General features: G+C 49.3%; 1 protein-coding gene across 1 annotated transcript; it reads right to left on the bottom strand.

The window, feature by feature from the left end:
- Window positions 1-8,993: 8,993 nt before the first annotated feature.
- On the bottom strand, window positions 8,994-21,968 carry KRT77 (keratin 77). Its single transcript, XM_065932065.1, has 9 exons — window positions 21,402-21,968; window positions 15,439-15,653; window positions 14,182-14,242; window positions 13,586-13,681; window positions 12,444-12,608; window positions 10,841-10,966; window positions 10,502-10,722; window positions 9,763-9,797; window positions 8,994-9,316 (listed from the first exon to the last, which is right to left on the bottom strand). Exons 1-9 carry the CDS (start codon window positions 21,966-21,968, stop codon window positions 8,994-8,996), a joined length of 1,809 nt encoding a protein of 602 aa, XP_065788137.1.
- Window positions 21,969-22,121: the final 153 nt, after the last annotated feature.

Below are 22,121 nucleotides of genomic sequence, written 5' to 3'. Positions count from 1 at the left end.
GACTCACACTAGACTGTATGAGGAGATGGATGTAGATTCAGAAGAGAGAACAATGATGGAAGTCAGGAAAGTTGGCCTGAGGGGTTAAAGTTGCTTCTGGACAACAATAATATCAATAGTAATAACATCAAAAAAAATAATGATAGTAATTAAAATGGCAAGCTAGAATAAGAATAGCTAATTAATAATAATGTATCAATAACTGACCAGGTACCAGAACTAGTCTACATGTTGTTCTTTAGTTGCAAAATTGTGTACAACTCTTTTGCACCTCCATGTAGCCCACCAGGCTCCTCTGTCCATAAGATTTCCCAGGCAAGAAGACTGGAGTAGGTTTCTATTTCCTTCTCCAGGGGCTTTTCCTGACCCAGGGATAAAACCCACGTCTCCTGCATTGGCAGGTGGATTCTTTACCACTGAGTCACCAGGGAAGAGCTTTATATATATTAACTTTCAATAAATGCTTTGAGATAGATGCTACTATACTACCCATTTTTAAAATGAGGAAACTGAGACACAGAGATTGGACAGCCTGCCAAGTTTACATAGATGGCAGACAGCATGGCTGGTATTTGAACAGGGGATGCCAAGCTGCAGTGCACAAGACCCTAACCCACGTGTCATATGACAGCACAGAAGCTGAGTTCGGGGTATGCTGCCCACTGTGTGTAAAATCAGATAGCATGGGAAGCCATTCCCTTGCAGAGAGCTCCAAGGGCAGAAGGCCTGTGTTATCCCTTTGAGTCCATGGCTCCATACATGTGCACGTGCTTGGAAAATGTTTTTCCAGTTTACTCTGAGAAGGGGAGATTCAGAATTCAGTAGGGATTTTGCTGCCAGTTCAGTTCTGCCGCTCATTTGTGTCTGACTCTTTGTCACCCCATGGACTGCAGCAGGCCAGAATTCCCTGTCCATCACCACCTCTCGGAGTTTGCTCAAACTCCTGTCCATCGAGTTGGTGATCTGGATTTTGCTGCCATTCAGATGCAAAAGGACCCAGCATGCATTACAGTGGGTCAGGAAACAAACCCCAGGGGCCTTCCTGGAGAGCAGCACTTGGGTTAGTCTTAATGGGCAGTAGTGGCACTGGGATCTGGGAAGACCTGGACCCTACACAGACTTTCATTCTGACACTTCTTAGAAGCCAGTCATGCTTCTCACCCTGGCATGTAAATACAGAATTGAAGACTCTGTAAGCAGTGGATTCTGACTTCAGCTGGCTTTAAGCTACCCTGAGTGGTACTGATCAGTCATAGACTTAAGTGTGAGGGCTCCACTGGGGAATACAAACTACGCAGGAGGGAGGTTGTCACTAAAGACCATCTGGTCCCATCACCCTATGGTTACGAAGCAGGACACCCTCTCCAGTGTGCTCCCCACCACTGTGCCTTTTCCATCCTCCTTTTCCACAGTTTTTGCCCTACACTCTCCTCCAGAAAGTACCCCTCACCTCCCCAGTGCTCCCCCTCCCCTCATCTCCATGGCACTGTTGTCTCAGACTCTGTCCCAAAGCTACCATTCTTGAGCTGCTACACCAACCATCTCTTAAGGGAATGAGTAATCGGATCTTGTCCCTCACTGGGAACAATGGGACTTGGGATGGTCTTGGCAGGGTGATGCCTGTTGCCTAATCATCTTTTAACAGGCAATCAAAATCCTTTTAGTTCAGCACACTCCCTCATGAGACATATCACTACACAACCGATTCCTTCTAGCAGTTTGGAGGGGTGTGCATATGTGTACGTGTGTGTGAGTGTGTGTGTGTTCATTCCTACCTCTGCCAGCCCACAACTAATCTTTGCAGTGATCCATGCTTCCAACCTCAAACTAAGAAACTGACATAGAGAAGAATCAAAGAGGTGGATAGTCAAACAGTCCGTAGACAATTTACAGAACTGCAAAACCTACTCTAGCTGCTACTAGAAGCAACAAGAAGGCATAAAATAACCATCAGCTTATATCTGCACCCTACACCTCACCAAGAACAGACGCAGACATGATTCCCACAAGAGTCCTGAGAACTAAGCAGTCATGCTGTTTTCAAGCCATTTTATGAAACATAAAACTGAGACTCAGAGAGATTCAGCATCTTAAATACTCCAGCTCGGAAAAGACACATCTGGGACTAGAAGTTGAGTTTTCTGGTTCTGATTCAAGTGTTATTCCTCTGAAACTGGAGAAGACCTCAAGGATGGGCTGGGGGAATTGGTTCCTGTAAATGAGTGGGAAGAGAATCCCTCCAAGATGCCACCATCTAACCTGCCTATCAAAAAAGTGAGAAGGCAGACCCAGAGATGTCAAAAAATTTTCCCAAGTCATATGGTCAATTCCTGGGATTCCTCCAATTCCTGAATCAAACTTCCATTATCTTTTCACTGCTTACTTTTGAGGTCACCTCAAACGACTGGAAACTGAAATGCTGCCTGCTCACCAAGTTCGTGTCCTACCGAGTCCCCAGGATGGTGATGAGTGTGTGGTGATATTAAAAAGCAAAGATGGGAGAAAGACGATAACCAGAAGCCCTCATTTCTGGCTTATTTGTGTTCCTTGCACTTATAAAAGTAAAGGCAAAATGCAACCAGAAAGAAATACTAACACTGACAGGCACCAGTTGTGTGTAGGAGCTACAATTCATTTAAAAATCACAAAAAGTCCCTGTGGCAGGAGTTATTAGCTCCATTTTAAAGAAAGGACATCATAGAAACCTGTTGTATAGTACAGGGAGCTCAGCTTGGTGCTCTGTGATGACCTAGAGGGGTGGGATGAGGTAGGAGGACAGAGGCTCAAGAGGGAGGAGATCCGTGTGTACATACAGCAGACTCACTTTGTTGTACAGTAAAAATTAACATAACATTGTAAAATTGTTATCTTCCAATTTTTTAAAAAAAAGACATTTTATGTTCATAAATATGTGCCCAGGTGGTAACTGACAAGGCCAGCTCATTAGACTCAAGTACATGCCTTCCTTCATCCATCCCATGGGTCTCTTCTTGCCATTGGCCTGCCTCCACCACCTGCATCACTTTCAGCTTTATCACCCTCTTACCAGGGCTCACACATCGCCCAGGCCAAATTCTCTTCTTCCTTTTTACTCTGTGTCACTCCATCTTCCAAGCCTACTTCTACTCTTCTCTAAAAGACCTTCAGGTTGCCTTGGCAACTGTCTTCAAACTCCTGCCCATAGTCAAGATCTCAATTCTTCAACTTCTGGGCCTGAATATCTGGTTTTGGTCTAGTAGGCCTTGAAGACAGATGCCTATATCTCGTCTGTTCCACTGAGCAGTGGACAGGTCCACTCCTCCAGGGAGTGTTCCTTGATTAACACCACTCAGTTGCTCCACTGGTTTCTTTTCCAAAGCTCAGTTGCTGCCAGATTCAAATGCATATTGATGTATAGGTTGGCTCATTTTCACTCAGGTGCATATGTGTTTGCTGTCTCTCAGTTGCTTTGTCAGCCTTCTGAAAGCAAGACTAAGTCCTCTGTGTCTTTGGGTGCCTTCTTAGCCCTGTTCTTTCCCCAGCTTCCCACAGGATTTCCTGTCCCTAACAGTGCCAGACAGAGTGCTGGAGCACCTCCAATCCCCAGGATCTTCACACACACTCCCCAGAACTGATCACTGAGATGAGGCTGTCACAGGCAGGCTGAGGGGAGAGGGAGGGGCAGTGTGGTGTTATTTTGAGAGCTTTTCGAGGGATGGGACTGAGAAAAGCGTCAAAGAGAAACATGCAATGACAAGCCACCCAGCCCTGCGGGACTCCACCAGGGACGTGGGAGAAGAAAATTTCAGGGCAGTGGGGAAAGCGAAAGCCTGGAAGGCCTAAAGGAGAATCACAGACAATGGGGAGGCGGGGTGAGATGTTGAAAGCAGGCAGTCAGCAGAGCAAGGGCTCCTTACAGAGCGGAGACAGGTGAAGAGCTAGGGGCAGCCTGTTCCAAGACGGATAGCAAAGGAGGCCCCCAGCAGTCACCCACTGGCAATGCTGGAGCAGAGCAGAGGCCAGAAAAGAGGAAGTTCAAGATGAGTATGTGGAAGAAGAGAGGTAGGGATTGTCTTACTTTGAGGCATAGAGTCTACCTCCTGACTGCAAACTTCTAGCTGTGTGACCCTAGGCAGGTCACTTACCCTCTCTGATCTTGCTTTCCTCATCTATAAAATAGAGACTATATCTAACTTACAGGGAAACTGAAGTGTAGTAGATGATAGAGAGAGGGAGCAGGGATTCTCTCTCTCGCCTTCGCATTTGGAAGGACCTAGAAGAAGACATGATAATCAGGAAAAGCTTTGGAACAAGCCCCATGGTTCACTGAAAGCAGTGAAAAGACCTGGAAAGGAAATTCAAGTTCTTGAAATGAGGGCATCTTGTGAGAAGAAACCTAAGGGAATCATGGGGTCCATAAATCTGTAATAGGAAGCTAGGGGCCCACCACTACAGAAAGGAACGCTGAGTGCGCCTGAGCTGAAGGGAGTTAGACCAGGCTGGTGATAACCCTCCCTATGGGATGCCTGCTTTGTTGGGCGGGGACGATCCCTGGGGCCAGGCACACTACGACAGGTGTGGAAGCCGGGCCACATCACCGGAACACCCCTAAAAGCCCTTCAGGCATAGCACTGGGATGTTCAGAACAGATCCTCCAAGCTGGAGAAGCTCCCAGCATCCCAAGTTCCCAACTCAGCCTTGCAACATAGCATTGATCAATCTGAAGACATACAATTTCCAGGACTGATCAGAAAGCTGATAAAAACCAGGGCAGTGGTTCTAACAAAAGAATGGGAGTTACACTGAGCTTGAAGAGGAACCATCAGAGCCCCTGACTTATAATTTGAAGACACCTCCTGGGCCAAAGGGCCGGTCACTGAGGGTGAGGCGACATTCTTTACAGACTTCCTTAGACCAAAGACTTTCCCAGCCCAGAGACGTACGCCTTGTCAGACGGAGTGAGAATTTTATTGAGCCGTGGTTGCTCCTCCTCTTCACTGTGTCTCAAGATCGAAATCTATGTAGATGAGAAGCTGGTGGGATTACATTTAGATTCCCAGAGCTCCCCGCCCTGCACCAGCCTCTCAGAGGGAGGGTCAGCTGGCACACTCTCCCTGGGAGTCTTGCCGCCCTGGGTGCCATGCTCCCGCCTGTCTGCCCCTCTGCTGGTGGGTGGATGGGTCTACTTGGCTCTCCCTCTGAGTATCTGCCTTGCAGGAAAAGCGTGGACCAGAGGCAGGGATGGCGCACCTTATGGCCCGTGGAAGGGACCACATGTGATCTCCACAGCACTTTCCCAATGCCAGTGAGGATCATCTGAGAGAAGGCATGTGAAAGCATTTTGTACATAGTAAAGGACTGCAGACCCATTCATGTTTTTCACCAGGATGAGCTAAAGATGAGAGGCATTTGCTCCTGATGGGATCTCTCCTTGTCTCTAACAGAAACAATGTTTGTACCAGGAAACCTCCTCTGGTCTGGGAGCCCAGCCCCATTGTTCAGCCCCAGAATATCATGTGAAACTTCTCCTTAGAGTACAAGGTCCTTCCTTCTCCTTGACCTTCACAACTCACTGCTTTGTAGAATCTCTGTTTCAAGAATCCTTGGATTCAGGCACATAGTTCCCTCCATCTGCCCCCCAGTCTTCCATGATGGGGATGGTCAGGGCTTCTGAAAAGAAAAGGCAGGGCCATGCTTTCTGAGTCAATCCCAACTCCTGCCCAGAAGGAGAAGTATGGGAAAGATGGCCTCTGGTTGGCCTTGCCCTTGTATTTTTTTCCAGAGCCAATTTGGATTCCCTAAGAACATCATACACATCCTACACACGTGCATGATCCCAGGGATAATCAAATCCACACCCTGAAATAGGTCTGGTGATGCCAGAAAACAGTCCTGGTTAGAGAGCTCTTGGCCTCTCCATGACGTGATCCTTCCTTGGCATCTAACCTCAATTTTCCCAAATATAAAATAGAGAGTAGAATTCCTTTTTTCTTAGGCTTCATTGCACAAACTCTTAGGGCAACAAAGACGTGAAATGCTGCCATATACACAACCCCACCCATCCTTCACTCCCTCCCTCAACCTCCTGCCAAATGGTTAGCCAACCTCTGCTTACAATGTGCTAAGTCCATGTGGCCTCTCTCACATCAGGATCAATTAAAGGAAGCTTCTAATATTGAGCCAAATCTGCTGCATTCCCACCTGTCCATCTTGGTCATCTCTTCTAGGCTGTTTCTACAGATGAGAAAAAGGAGGCTCTGCACATTACACTCTTCCTGGTCCCCATGCCTGTCCTCGAAGCCAGGGCACTACTCTCTCATGTGCTGTCACCGTCAGCTGAATACTTTCAATCATGTTTCTACTCACTGCTGTTTATCCATGTCTTCCCATCCTGGTCTCTGTGCTCTTTGACTTTGATGTGTAGAAATTGTATTTGTCTGCTCCCTTTATCCCTCCCCTTGGGCAGCCCCTCTGCCCACATTTCCCTTTCCCAGTTCTTGCCCCGCAGGCCTACTTCCAAGACAGGTGAGATGGGGAGAAACTTCTCCAAGAGAATGTGGGGGTACACATGAGAACACGATGTCTCATCAGAATGAGTTGCAGGTCTATTTGAATGACTCCCATATCCAAATGCCATCTGTATTCCTTCAGAGAATGAGAAAGCATGTCACATCTTTTATGTGACTCCTTTACATGGACTCAGAAATATCACAGAGGAGAAGGTGATGGCTTAACCTGCTCCACCCTTGAATTTCTGCATCTCTGCCTCCCTCGGGGACATCAGTTAAAGACACCCCAACCATAAACTCTGCTGAGTTAATGGCCTCAGCTTCTTCTCTCCCCAGTTCAGTCTCTCCTACCTGGCTGTCCCCTGTCACACACACTTTCACACTTTCTGATCTTCAAGACTCTGAGCAGACCATCCCCCCGTCTGACTCCATGTCAGCAGTCAGCCCCTCCCTGACTCCATGTCCATAGCTGCTCTGACTCTGTTCCCCCACTTGTTCTACTTTCTAGCCCTTCAAGTCCAAACTTCCCTTCCCCAGCGTGTGCACCGCCTGTGGTCCCCACTGCTCCTGTGCAGTGGGTCTGCCCCTGTCCTCAATATGGCCTTGTTTCCACCCTCAGGCCAGGGGGTCCATGGGGGCCCACACTCCAATTTCCTCTCCCACTGAACCCTCCCCGTTTGTGTTGTGAGTGCCTTCAGATTCCGAAATGTGTTCATTCAACATCACATTCCCAGTGCATAGGCCACTGCCTGCCACACAATGGGAGCAAAACAAATTCCTCCTGAACAAATGTGTAACTGACTTTTCAAAGATCAGCCACTTTAAGGTTTATATTAGTATGATTGTGTGTGCAAGGTTTTTGAGGATCAACTATTACTCATGCAATAAAAAACTAATAAAAGCTGTAAACTTTACTTTTCAATTATGAATAATTCCAGAAGCCTGCAGAAAGTAAAAAAGAAAAAAGAGTAAACTCATGTGATCAAACAACAGTTTGGAGAGCACCGAAAATTTATTGTAGAGACACCAGAAATGTCAAGCCCTTCAAGGTAAAACCTTCAACCAGGAACTGATGAGGTCACAGTACTTCCTAGGGAACCCACACTGAGTCCAGCAGATGCCTCAAGAGTGTCATTGACATGGATATCGTATTAGGACTCAGCGAACAAGCAGAGGTAAATCCAGATCTAAGCAGCAATGCCAGCCCTCTCTCAAGGTCCACAAGGCCCCCTTAGTTGGTCATATTTTCCCCATCCTGTCCTCTCCAGCATATCTCAAGTATCTTACAGTCAGAGTCTCACAAAGAGAGAATCACAGACAACAGAAGTCAGGAGGGACTTTGCAATCTGGGAAGAGCATGAAGCTATACCGTGCTAACAACGGGCAGCTTGCAGACTAGTTCAGGGTTGAACCGTCCCAAAACCCAAGTGTGATTCTCAAACTCCTCAGGGCTTGGGCACCTGGACAGATCAGTGCTGGGCTGAATGTGCCCAGCCTGCTGGGCAATTCTCCAGAGGGTCATTTTGAAGCAGAGTTCAGGAGGGCCACACTTCCAAAGAATGGAGCTTCCAAAGGAAGTCAGGACAGAATAGAACCAGACTGCAGTCCATCGACTCCTTCACTCACTGCTAGTTACAGTCCTCCCCGTGGACAGGCATTTCTGCTCTCTGGATACCCCGTCTTGGGCTGTTAACCCAAGGGATAATGTTTCCTGACACAGAGATTCAGAATCAGGACTAGACAGGACTCCCAGGTGTCAGATGGGTAAATCCACACTCTCCAGCAACAGCAATGGATGGGGCTACAGACCAAGAGGCAGGAATTGACCCCTGGCACAGAAGTTCTCCTTACCAAGCTGGCCTGCCTTGTCCTCAGCTACTCACCCAAAGACCTCATTTTCAAGTCCCCTAAGGCAGCGTTCCCCAACCTTTTTGACACCAGGGATTAGTTTCGTGGAAGACAATTTGTCCCTGAACCAGAGGGTGGGGGGAGATGGTTTCTGGATGATTCAACTGCATTACATTTATTGTGTATCTTATGTCTACTATTATTATATCAGCTCTACTTCAGGTCATCAGGCTAATATTAGATCCTGGAGGTTGGGAACCCCAGCCCTAAGGAATGGATTATTCACAGAGAAGCCCAGGTGCAAGAAGGGGAGCCTGGAGTGAGAAAGGGAGCCTGGAGTGAGAAACGTGGTATACTCGACGTCAACTCTCCATAATCGGCAAGTGTCCCCAGGGACAGAAGCAGGGCCCGCTGAGGCATCCGACGTGAGAATGTGCCCGGCTGTGTTTGGACTACCGGTCAGTGCTCTCCAAATAGAGATCTCCGTTTGGGATTATCCACCTGATTCCCTGTCGAGAGTGGAATGTATTGGCAAAACTGCTGAGACCCATCGGGAAAAGGTAAGGGGATGGGGGTCAGGAAGGGCGTGGCGGGTGGGCGCAGGAGGTGGTGCCTGCGAGGCGTTGCAGAAGCCTGGCGTCCCGGAAGCCTGGCGCTCTACTCCAGGATTCGCCTGTGGGAGGTGCTGGTAGACGTTTGGATTATCTGCATTCCGGAGGTGCCGCCTTTTCTGACCCAGTACTTGCTGCTGCTTATGCTGCTCCCTCCGTGGCTCCCACCGCCGCTCTCATAACCGCCTCCACTGCCCCCTCGAGAGCCCCCTCCGTAGCCGCCCGAGCCTCCGCGGAAGCCGCCGCCGCCGTAGCCTCCACTGCTGCTGCCGCCGGCGTAACCCCCGCCGCCGGCGTAACCTCCGCCTCCGCCGTAACCTCCAGAGCCCCGGGCACCTCCGCCGATGGTGAGCTGGCTGCTCTGCACAGCTGTGGGGGCAAGGACCGCCCACACGGGGGTCAGAGGATTGGGCAGGGCGGACCTGCCTGCACCTACCCTCGGAGCAGCCCTCTACATCCTTCATCACTGGCAGCTTCTGACTTGCCAAAAGGATGGATGAAAGTCTCCCACATTTCAGAAGTATTCCTCCTAATACAAAGGGATGTCAGGGCGCATTTTCGTTATTGCTACACCCTGAAGAATTCTAAGCCACTGCTGATTATTAAGCATCATAAAAATCAAAATAAAGGAGAAGTAAGGTCGTATATTATTTCAACCTATTTCTCTGGGCTGTGCAGTTGTCCTTCTTACTTTGCTTTTCGTTGTGTAGGACTGAACACAAAATGCCTGCTGCCAGATTTCTGCTGACCAGTCTTCTCATGGGCCCTCCCTCCCCCAGCCCCAACCAGCCCCACTCTTGGGCTCTGCTACTTACAGATGCTCACTTGGCTCTGCAGCTCCCCTGACATCCTGTAAAAACCAAGGGGCACACAGTCAGCATTATCTGCAAAGCCTGAAGGAAAGCAATCATCAGCCAGGAGACATCAGGAGCAGGGGAGGTGTGTTGGGAGCAGGGAGGTCAGGGAACCAGTGCAGGCAGAGGGAATTTGAAGCATTTTCATGAAGCCTTTTAGCATTGGGGGTCACCACCTGGCTGCAGTGGTTAAGTTGTGGTATTAGGGACGTTGCACTGGGAACAGGACAATGATGACAATGATGCTGCCCACTCACACGTCCTCTGCTTCTGACTTGAACGTTCCTGCTCACCCTGAGCTACCCATCTTCCCACGAAAGCTGCTGCTGCTGCTTCTAAGTCACTTCAGTCGTGTTCGACTCTGTGCGACCCCATAGATGGCAGCCCACCAGGCTCACCCGTTCCTGGGATTCTCCAGGCAAGAACACTGGAGTGGGTTGCCATTTCCTTCTCCAATGCAGGAAAGTGAAAAGTGAAAGTGAAGTTGCTCAGTCATGTCTGACTCTTAGCGACCCCATGGACTGCAGCCTACCAGGCTCCTCCATCCATGGGATTTTCCAGGCAAGAGTACTGGAGTGGGGTGCCATTGCCTTCTCCAATTCCCAGGAAAGCTGGGATTGTATAAATAGGGACTCTCTAAAAAATCCCACTGCTCCAGGGCTGCAGCCTGCCTGCGCTCTGGCCCAGAGACACAGCCCACCTGCTCTCCTCGCCCTCCAGCAGCTTGCGGTAGGTGGCAATCTCCACGTCCAGGGACAGCTTAGCTCCCATCAGTGCCTGGTAGTCACGCAGCAGGCGGGCCAGCTCCTCCTTGGACTGCTGCAGGGCGGCCTCCAGGTCCTGCAGCTTCTGCTGTGCATCCTGGAGGGCCTGGTGTCCCCTCTCCTCTGCATCAGAAATGATGGTGTGCATCTGCTCGATCTACTCGGGAGACAGTCAAGGAGAAGAACCATGTGGGGCATGAGTTTCCAGAGCTTCATGAGGCAGAGGGTTATGGGAGGTAGAAGCTCTGATCAGCCACCCTGAGCATCCATCTCACCTGCTTCTTGACATTGCCAATCTCTGCCTGCAGCCTCTGGATGGTGAGGTTGAGTTCGGAGATCTCCGTCCTGCTGGTCTGCAGCTCGTCTCCATGTCTTCCCGCTGTGATCTGGAGCTCCTGGTACTGAGGGTCAAGGGCAGCATCATGGTCAGCCTTCTGCTCATCACACACTTCTCCAGGAAAGAGTGAGTCTGCCTTCCCAGACCCTGCCCAAGGCTGCTCTCCCCTAGGGAAGGTCCCAGAGTAAGCCTCCCTAGAGCTGTGATCCCCCATACACACACTTACACTTGTACCAAACCTCCCTCATTTGAACTGTGACACCACACACACACACACACACACACACACACACACACAGGCGCCTATATCTCGAGACAGAGTTTCAGAATCAGAACCAAACAAGACAAACCTACTTCTTGATACACCCTTTTACCTCCCTTTTCCCACATCTAAACTTTGCCCATACTGGGCCCCTCTCACTTTTCCCATCCCACCATATCCCTTCCTCCCCTTTTCCGGAATGATTTCTCTAACACTCAGGACCTTACTTCTTCAGAGGCCCTCAGCATGTTCCCTCTTTATTCACATTTTCCTCTCTATCTCCATTCCTGTGTCTATGGGCCCCATCATGAGGACCTCCACCTGCAGGCCATCGACAAAACTGGGGCTCAATGACTGTTACAGAGGAAGCAGAGTGGGGTGGGTGCCTCTGAAGAAAACAAGGGAGAGCGTGGGCTCAAGTGCATCTCTGCATTCTGAAGTCTTCACTGTTGACCGTCTGTCTCCCCCATCTGGCACTCAAAACACCTGCCTGCAGGACAGTGGGATAGAGGCCAGCCACAACTGGAGTTGGTCACAGGTAATCCACAAATTACCAGCGCCGGGTGTTCAGAATTTAGTGACTGGCCTTTGACTCTTAACTCCAGTGTTCGCCCTCCAGAAAGTTCCGAGTCCATTTATGTTAAACAAGTCACCGAGGATGTGCCCCAAAATTTAGCTACGAAGATGTTTATCTGAAAACTGGAGACATATTCTTACCATGAAATACCACACTGCTCTTAAAAATGATGTCAAATAGTTAATGTCAGAGAAAGGTATTCGCAAGTAATAAACGAAAGAGAAAAATATAAAAAGATATTTTTAAAGATATCATTATGAAAAAATAAGAAAACATCATGGTGGCTGAGAGCATGGATGTGTAGATGGTACACCTGAATTTAATTAAGTTCTGCCTCTGCTACTTCCAAACCATAAAAGCCAAGGGAAATTGGTAACCTCATACTCTGTTATTGGTAAAACAATAAAAGAATCTTTACCTCATAGCGTTGTTGTAAGGAGTAAATGAAATTCTGTGTATAACAGGACTTAGTGCAGTGCCTGATATGTGTGAGTTTTCAGTAAAGGTTAGCTACAAAGAACGAGTGGAAAATATGCTGACATATTCATATTGGTAGTGGAATATGAGTAATCTTTAGCTGTAATCTTGAAATTTTCTATAGCAAACATGTTTTACTTTAGAAATAAGAAAAAGACAATACAAGTTCTGGGAGGTATGCTCGGTTCAGGGTACCAGGCCTGGGCTGGGGATAGAGATGCTCACCTTGGTCTGGTACAGGGCCTCAGCCTCATCCTTGCTCCTTTGTGCAATCTCCTCGTACTGAATCCTCACAGCATCGATAATGCTGTCCAAATCCAGGGAGCGGTTATTGTCCATGGACAGGATGACGCTGGTGTCGGTGATGTTGGTCTGCATCTGAGACAGCTCCTGCAAGGCATGGAACACAGGCTGATTTCTTCCAGTCCCCTCCCAGGACCTCAGTTTCCCTCTACTGCCCCCCCCACCAAGGCTCTCTGAGGAAGCCTTGAGAGAGAAAAGTTCTCTGGGAAAACCTCTTAGAATCACTGTTGTGTTCCCAGAGGGACCTTCACTAAACGTACAGGCATCTGGATCTAGGCTCAGAGGAGAAGAGAGGCTGAACTCAGAGCCGCCCATCATGCCTTTCCAGGACCCTCCATCCCTCCTTACTCGGGCTTGGCCACTATCTTGAGCAGGACCTCCAGCCAGAGAGACTTGTTCCTTAAGATCACATAAGCTCCCAGAGGCAGCAGAAAGGATTCCATGTGTGTAGACGCTCAGACTCGCTTTAGCATCTGAGCTCCACCGCTAACCAGCCGGGTGACTGAGCAAGGAACTCAGTCTCTCAGTGCCCCTGTTCTCTCATCTATAGACTGGAGATACCCAAGACCCAGTAAAGCTCCCAGCACAGCATGCAGTCCAGAGAAGGTGCCTCCAAGCTGGACCAGGGTTGGGAGGAGTGTGTTATCCCCACCTCTCCAGTCTTCATCTGCATTCCCTTTAAGACCCACACTACCCTCTTCTGCAGAATTCCCTGATGGGCCTATCTACTCCCCAGTGCTGATGAAGCTGTCTGGTTGGTTTTACCCCATATGTCCTGGGCATTAACCTTCATTTCCAGACGGAAGCAGAGACTGTTTCACCATCTCCCACCTCCCATCTCCAAGTCCCCACATATGGAATCCTGAGCTTTGGGGGTTGAAACGATTCTGACTCCAGGCCCGCAGACTTGAGGTGACTGGGGAGAGGCATCCCCAGGGGGTAATGTTGGGTGTCAGACCTCCCCCTCTTACATCCCATACCCCCTGACAGATGTAGAAAAGAGAAGGGCTTCTTATGAGAACTGAGCTCATCATCTCATAGAAATATTTGAGATATTGACTCACCGATTGAAATAAATACTTCAGGAAATCGACCTCCTCAAGCAGAGTGTCTGCCTTGGACTGTAGGTCCACTTTGCTCAGATATGCAGAATCCACATCCTGAACAGTAAGTGAAGACAGTCTGACTCGGTTGCCCTGCCACCAACTATCTGGCAGCCTTGGGCAAGTGGCAAAGCCTCTCTGGGTTTATTTCCTAGCCTGCAAATTTCCTCCCCTCAGTCAAATAAGGGGCCAGCAAACCTGGGCTTTCCCAGCCAGAAGGAAGTTTTCATCAGCTCCTCATCCTGGTCAGTCATGCAAAACACCCCAGGTCCTAAGGCCCCCACACAACACACTCACATGCTGCCCATTAATTTAATTCCACTTTCAGGACTCTGGAGAGATTAAAAACTCAAAAACTTTTCAAGATTCACATTAGCAACACACTTTTGAGACTTACTGCTTCAGGGTCAGGGCCCCAGCATTTGGGGACCACCGCCAACAAGCTGGCCCCCAAACTCACCTGTCCACCCCTCCGTTCTACTGCATCCCAAAGGAGTCCCTGCCTCTTCTCAGCCTCCTGAACCCACAGTCCCCCTCTGGACACCCCCATCCCTCACCTTCTTCAGGACAACAAATTCATTCTCGCTGCTGGTCCTCCGGTTGATTTCTTCCTCATACCTGTTGCAGGGAGGTCAGAAACATAGACAGGCTGCAAGGGCTGACCTCGGCTCCTTGAGATTTTTCCTTGCAGTGGGAAGCTCGGAATCACCCAAACTTTTATGGTCCTGGACTCTGGCTGTCCCCTGCCAGGGCCTGCCTCTCTCACTGACAAGCAGCTGGAGTCATCTCCTGGCTCTCCAGGTCAACAGAGGGCACAACCCCCCAATGTGGAAAATCTAGAGCCACATAGAACGTCCCCAAAATGTCCTTTTTATTTTAATATCTTACCTTTGTATATCTGTCCAGTCCGATCATTTTTTTAAATGAGAACCTAAATAACAACCACTTTTACTAAATTTTTTAAAAGAGAGAAAAATTTCACCTGCCATTCTACCCCATCACCTTCAGTGTGCATTTCATTTCCCCCTTGTTGACACACACATGTGACTGCCCAATGCAGTAAGCACGTCAAGGTGATGTTAAGAGAAGCACCCTACACCCCCCAGCAAGGGGGACGGGGGCAGGGGGGAGGCTGCTCAGTTGCCTGTATGGGACAGGAGCAGCTGACCTAGAATTAAGCAAGTCATGTCACTCCTACCATTATTACTAATAATAGCTACTGCGTGTTGAGTGCTTCATATGTGCAAAAACAGCCTAAGAACTATTAAGAATATTTTATCTAAACCAGTGATTCCCCATATGTGGCTCCCAGACCACCAACATCAGCATCACTTGGAAGCATATTAGAAATAAAAGCCCTCTGGGCCCATCCCAGACCAATCTGATTTCAACAAGCTGGTGCACGCTCAAATTTGAGAGCCACAGATCTCCCTCTCACAATAGTTCAGCAAGGAGGGTACTCACTATCCCTACTTTACTAATGTGAAACCAAAGGCTTAGAAAGATGCCCTTGCAGGCAGTCAGAAAGTGATGAAGCCCACACTGGAACCCAGGCTTGTGTGACTCCAACATCCATGAACATCCTCTGCTTCCCCTCCCCATCCAATACAACTGAGAGCTGACTGGCAATACCATCACTCCGGGGCTACCGTGTGCAAAATGGTGCCCATGCAGATGTGCAGTGGTGCAGAGCCTGCCTGGCTACGCCTGATGTCCAGGGCCCTGCCACCCCTCACCCATTCACAGTAAGCCTTGCCCCGTAAACCATTCCCGTCTTGTTCCTCCCCACCCCTTTGCTCCTCCTGGAGCCTCACTTGTTCTTGTAGTCATCCACAACATCCTGCATGCTCCTGATCTCCGAGCTCTGGCGCATCTGCTCCGCTCTGAGAAAATCCACCTGCTTCTGCAGCTTGCTGATGTAGCTTTCAAAGATGGGCTCCAGGTTGTTGGTCTGAGTCGACGTGTTTACTTGCTGCAGTAGCTCCCATTTTGTCTGGAGCACCTGATTCTGCTGCTCCAGAAATCGCACCTAAGAACAGAAAACCTCCAAGTTCACCCCCCAAGCCCTGGGTCCAAGAAGCACTCCCACAGGTAGAAGCAGGTGCAGCCCCATAGCATATCCAGACCTCAGAGAATCAGGACACCCCTCCGGGGGTCAGAGGGCTCTCTTTTTCTAGGACCAGTTTGCATGAATACAGTATGACTTCTGATGGTTGACCAATGACTGCAAGGTCAACCTGCCGAAAAATTACACTAATTGAACTCTGCTGTTGAAGGCAAGTCCCCTCCATCTGAGTGGTACCCTGTTTCCTTTGGTTCTATCAGCTTGCATGGTAGTGTTGTCCATCCCTGCCCTCAGTTCCCCATGCCAACCTCAGGAAATGGTGACCCAGAGCATCTGAAACTCTGGCACACCCAGGGCTCATGTCTCTCTGTGGCTGAGACACTTTATGTGATTGAGGAGAAGAGAAAGTAAAAGAAGGGGAGGAATAATTTTGGCTTCAAATATTAAACCGATTCCTGAACACACTAGCCCAGGTGCCCCCATCCTGCAACCCACCACCTCAACTGCTGCCGAGTGTGTTTTTCAGGAAGGTCACCTCGTTTAAATGTTCTCATAACCCCGACAGAATTTTTTTTAAAAAAGTGAAATTTTAGCCATGTTTTTATATTGAAGTGTAGTTGATTAGCAATGTTGTGTTAGTTTCAAGTGTATAGCAAAGTGATTCAGTTATACATATACATGTATCTATTCTTTTTCAAATTCTTGAATTAGGAGTTTGGGGTTGACATCTACACGCTACTATATTTAAAATAGGCACCAACAAGGACTTACTGCATAGTACAGGGCACTCTGCTCAATACTCTGTAATAACCTAAGAGCGAAAAGAATTTTGGACAGAATTTTTAAAGTAAGTATGTTTTTTAAGTTATGTGACTAGTTCTAATGCCCCAAAGTAGGACTTTGATGATGCCTGTGTGTGAGTTGTATGTGCACACTCAGTTGTGTCCAACTGTTTGCGACCCCATGGACTGTAGCTTGCCAGGCTCCTCTCTCCGTGGAATTTTCCAGGTGAGAATCCTAGAGCAGGTTGTCATTTTCTCCTCCAAGGGATCTTCCCAACCCAGGGATCGAACCCAGGTCTCCTGCATTGCAGGCAAATTCTTTACCATCTGAGCCATAACTAATCTCATTATAGTCCAATAAACGCTTTTTTATTTCCAAACCCAGGGATCAAACTAGTATTTGGGAAATCCCCATGTTTCAGTTTCCTTCATTAGCACAGAGGATGGAGAGTAGACCTCACCCTGTGTTCTCACTGCTTCTTCCCCCAAAGTTGTGCAGGCGAAGGTCAAGTACAGGCTCCAGAAAGCTGGCTGGCTGTGCAGATCCAGTCCTGGACTGTTCTTCCCATGGTGATGATCAATTTTCGTCCTACCTCCACCGGCCGCCTGCAGGGGGAGCCTCCCCTTCCATGCCTTAAGTGAGGACTGTGTATTTCTCCATGTTTTGCTCAGGTGTGTGTACACACACATACACACATACACATACCCACCCACACATACCCACAAACACACACACACATGCCCTCCAGGAGCTGCCCAGGAGATGTGGGGAGTGGTGGGGGAGGAGGCTAACATGCTCTTTTGTGTTGTCAGAACAGAACCATGAAGATAGTTCTCCACAATGCTTAAGGAGTTGAGGGGGGACAGAATTCCCAGCCTTGAGACTGTCCCAGAGAACACTCTTTCCCATGGCTCGTTTTTGTTAGCTTTACCAAAGCAAGAGATAAAGCAGCCACCCTCACAGCTTGTCCACCCAGTCTGTGACATCCCCGTGAGAAATCCCTACCACCTGGCCAGTTGTTGCTCTGGTGGCGATCCCAGGGAGGGGAGAGACTGGGCGCTCGTTCACAGCCCTTTGCTCTGTGTTGTGAGGACCAGAGGTAAGGATCTTATGGTCCCACGGGGAAGCTCCATGTCAAACAATGAGGGGGCAGTGGGACAATTCTGAGTGCTAGGGGTTTAGGCTGAGCCCCCACCCCAGGCGAAGAAACTATGGCTTTCATTGGTCACCCAAACTGCAGAGTCAGAAGATGACTTCAGGGGGTGCCAGGCAATTTTCATGAGATTTAACCGCTATAAAAATCACTGAAAACCATCATGATCTTTCCCCAGAGGCCCCCAAACACTGCTGGGCTGTGTCCCAGCAGCAGTACTCAGGAGAAGCCCAGGTAACCCAGATCAAACTTAGCATCACATGGAGTTAAGCTTCTTCCTGGGTAAAGCACACGCCACTCAACCTCCTGTGGCCCTCTCCCCCTGCAAATGACACTCCAATCACCTCCTGGTGCCTCCAACAGCCTAGGTCTCCCCAACCCTTTGCCTGGCGAAATCCTAGTCTCCCTTTAGATCTCAACTAGGGTGGCACCTCCTGGGGTCTCCCCTTCATAACCCCTCTTCTTTTCCCCGTGCCATCTATCATGATTTCAGTCTTTTGTTTTTAGCACATTTCTCCCCACAATGGGATGTGAGCCCCAAGAAGGCAGGCTTTGTTCTCCAGTGGACACCAGGTGCTGAGACCCGTAGATACATAGCTCCCAGCTCAGAGAAGACAGTTCATAAACACCATGGACTAATGAAATGCTAGGACACTGGCATTGCTGCTAGTGTAGACCATCCACCCTGCTCATTGCCCTGAACAGAGGATTCAAGCTCAGCTGAACAAAGCCGGGGCACTGTCTCTGTGGGAAGAACTGGGTCCCTCATCCTATTCTCCTGGGATCCCTTTCCTTTGCCACTGACTTTAAAAAAAATTTTTTTTAATAGCCTTTGTCTCCATTCCCACTCTCTGAGAGCCCAAGTTTGACACCTGAAGGGTTTACCCAATTTTTCATTGAACACAAATTTATTGAGCAGCTATCAGATGCCAGGCAGTATTTTGGGTGCTGGAGACACCCAGAATAAGTAAATAAATAATAAATAAGTAAAACAGACAAAATCCCTGCATTCCAAGAGTTGACAATCTATTTGAAGAGATGACTATAAGGAAACAAACGTGAACTATACAGTGTGTTGAATGGCTGTAGGGACCATGGAGAAAAGTAACACACTGATGGGGGGTAGGGATGCTGATACGGGGTACTCCTTTAAATAGGGAGATCAGGGAGGCCTCACTGAGACAGTGGTGTGTAAGCAAAGACCTGAAGGATATGAGGGCTTTGGCTGGACCACTCCTCGGAGGGAGGAGTTCCAAGCAGAGGGAATGGCAAGTGCAAAGGCCCTGAGGCAGGACCATGGTGGGGTACAGGAGGATGAGGGATGCAATAGTGTGCCAGTGAGCAAAAGGAAAACAGGGGTAGAGTCAGAGAAGGTGTCCAAGGTCACTGTGCTGAGTTGTACCTTGGTGAGCTAAGTTCCTGCCTTCACTCTGCTCACTAAACCTTACAGCCTGAGAGTGGTTCTGCCCAGTAGCAGCAATGTGACCTCAGTCTCACAAATGCAAGCCAGGAAATAGCAGCAACTATGGGTTAGAGGGCCAGATCATATAGGACCTTATATATAAGATCATGGCTATTATTTCTGATGAGACAAGAAGCCAACAGAGGGTTCAAATGGAGGAGTGATGTATGTTTTTAAAGGATGGCACTGGTGTGGTGCTGAGAATAGGCTATTCAAGATTAAAGACAAAAGCAAGAAGATCAGGTCAGAAGGCAGGGTCAGAAGCCACTGTGATAGAAGCCTTCTCTCTTCCAGCCAGGCCAGAGCCCTCCTGGATAAGTACTCTCCTCGTGGTCATCACAGTCCAGGCCCTTAGGGAAGGGCAGGAAGCCACAGTCACTTCAACCTTGCCCTCAGCCCTATGCCACAAACCTGAACAGATGTCCTGTTAATGGCAGGCTGCTGCTGCTAAGTCGCTTCAGTCTTGTCCAACTCTGTGCGACCCCATAGACAGCAGCCCACCAGGTTCCCCTATCCCTGGGATTCTCCAGGCAAGAACACTGGAGTGGGTTACCATTTCCTTCTCCAGTGCATGAAAGTGAAAGGGAAGTCGCTCAGTCGTGTCCGGCTCTTAGCGATCCCATGGACTGCAGCCAACCAGGCTCATTTGTCCATGAGATTTTCCAGGCAAGAGTACTAGAGTGGGGTGCCATTGCCTTCTCTGGTTAATGGCAGGAACCACAGTCAAATCAGAGTCTCAGGAGATCAGTTGCCCGTGGCCCTTTCAACAATCCCCAATGCTGTCTTCTTCCTGCCTTTGATCTGGCTTGAGCTTTCAGTGGCGTCCCCTTCATCTGTCATCTCCTTGTTCCCATCAAGCCCTCTTAGTCCCTGCCTATACCTGAGGTGTGATGATATTCAGCCAAATGCCTCATCCAAGGTGATCAGAAGCAGTCAGAAGCACTTTGCTCTGTTAATTCCTCTTTGGCTGCCTCTGGACCTCAACATTCTTATCCCTTCACCCCCAACTCACCCACTGTGTCCTGGCCCCAGCTTTCACCCAGCTACCAGAGGCCAGTACACAGACCAACAGTGGACTTTGGCAATGGCTACCCTGCAGTCAGAGATAGGTCAAGCTTTGGCCTCAACACTGAACTTCTATGAGGCCTGAGGGAATGTCACTGAGCCTGCAGGGGTCTCTGGATCTCAGGGTGCTTCCCACTACGTCCCCAAAGGTAAAGAAATTTCTGGGGAGCCTCCAGTGGCTTCCATGCCTCCATCACCTTTGGATAAAAGGAAATGCTGGTGGAAGGTCTTTTCCATATCTCTTCTACTAGCCCCTGCTTGGTGGTTTGGACCTGACCCAATCCAACCTAAGGTTTAAACTAGGGAGAAGGGGTTCATTTTGGCTCCGTCTGGCCCATTCTTGGCCCTGGATGAGCTAAAATGAGGATCTCAGACAGAATCCTATGCAGCAGGGTACTGGCGTTCACCCCCAGCGATCCCACCAGAGTCATCAGCTTGGTTCTGCTGCTGTGTACCCACTTTGCTTCTCTCCCCCTGCTCTGTGTCTCCGTCTCCACTCCCCTCCTCCTTCCTCTCTTGTGCCATGTTCTCCAGAATTTGTAACCATTTGAAATTTCCTAAAAGCGTCAAACCCTCCAACCTCCTGGTTCTTCTGCCTGGAAACCCCCTCTGCCCTGAGAACCTGTTTGACTCTTTCTCCACCTTCAAGACCTTTATCAGCCCAGAGCGCATCACACCCTCCTTTGTGCTATGGCCCAGAGAGCATTGTCTCTATCAATACACCTCCCACACACTGTCACAATCCTCCTCCCTTTAGATCTGGGGCTCCTTGAGGGCAGGACCTGTGTCCTTGTCACCCTGCAACACCTGGAGTGTCTGGCATGTAACAGAAGCTTAGTAAATGTGTGTGGGTTGGATGATTATGTAGGTGGGTAGGTGGATGGGTGGGTGAATGGGTAGATGGGTGAAGAGGTATATGGATGAATGAGTAAATGGATAGATGGGTAGGTGGATGAATGGATGGATGGATGGATGGATGGAAAGTGAAAATGATGAGTAAGATTACATCATGTATTTTGTCTGATGGGTATTTTCATTCCTTGGATCTGCTTTCCTGCCAAAATGAAAAGGTAAAGATGAACCCCTCAAGAAGTCAAATTGAGGTCTAAATGAAGTTCATGCTTTCTTAAGGTCCCAGGACACACACACTGGAAGTGACTGTCACCACCAGAGACAATGTGGTGAGAGGCGGCAGGGTACAAGGTCATTTGGTCAGAGCCCAGAGACTGCCTGCCCCTGGGGCACTCACCTTGTCAATGAAGGAGGCAAACTTGTTGTTCAGAACCATGATCTGCTCCCGCTCCTGCATCTTAACCCTCTGAATTTCAGGGTCCACCTCCAGGTGAAGTGGTTGTAAGAGGCTCTGGTTAATGGTCACTTCTTGGATACCCCCTGGGGGACAAGAAGGACCAAAGCCCCCAAGCCCCAAATTGCCACCCCTAAACCCAGCACCCCCAAGACCACCTCCTCCATAGCCACCACCTCCAAAGCCACGACCCCCAAAACCACCACCTCCAAAGCTCCTGCCTCCTCCAAACCCCCCTCCTGCTCCCCCACCATGGCAGAAACCACTGGCACTTCTCCCCACTAGGCTGATGGAGATGCTTTTACTGCCACCCAGATTGTATAGGCTCCTGGAGGTAAACCCCCTTGCATGGCTCCCATACCCACCACCACCACTGCCACACCTCCCTCGGGCCTGACACATGGACCTCACAGCCCAGCTCCCACCACCAGAGCCCGCAGAGGAACCAAAGCTGTAAATCCGCCTGCTCCTGGAGCTGAACGCTGACTGGGAGCTAAACTGGTGGCTCATGGCTCCTGGAGCATCCAGAGATGCAGACGAGAGAAAGGGAATAAAAGGAGGCAGAGAGCAGCGAGGGAAGGAGCTATGACTCCTTTGGCGGGAGGTCTGGCTCAGTCCCTATATATACATGCATTTGCTGGGCTGGGCACCTTCTGAAGCCTG

The sequence above is a fragment of the Muntiacus reevesi genome, chromosome 4 (assembly GCF_963930625.1).
Source record: "Muntiacus reevesi chromosome 4, mMunRee1.1, whole genome shotgun sequence".
NCBI classification, from domain to species: domain Eukaryota; kingdom Metazoa; phylum Chordata; class Mammalia; order Artiodactyla; family Cervidae; genus Muntiacus; species Muntiacus reevesi.
The sequence above is the reverse complement of the archived record's forward strand: the minus strand, read 5'-3'. Positions and strand labels throughout refer to the sequence as shown.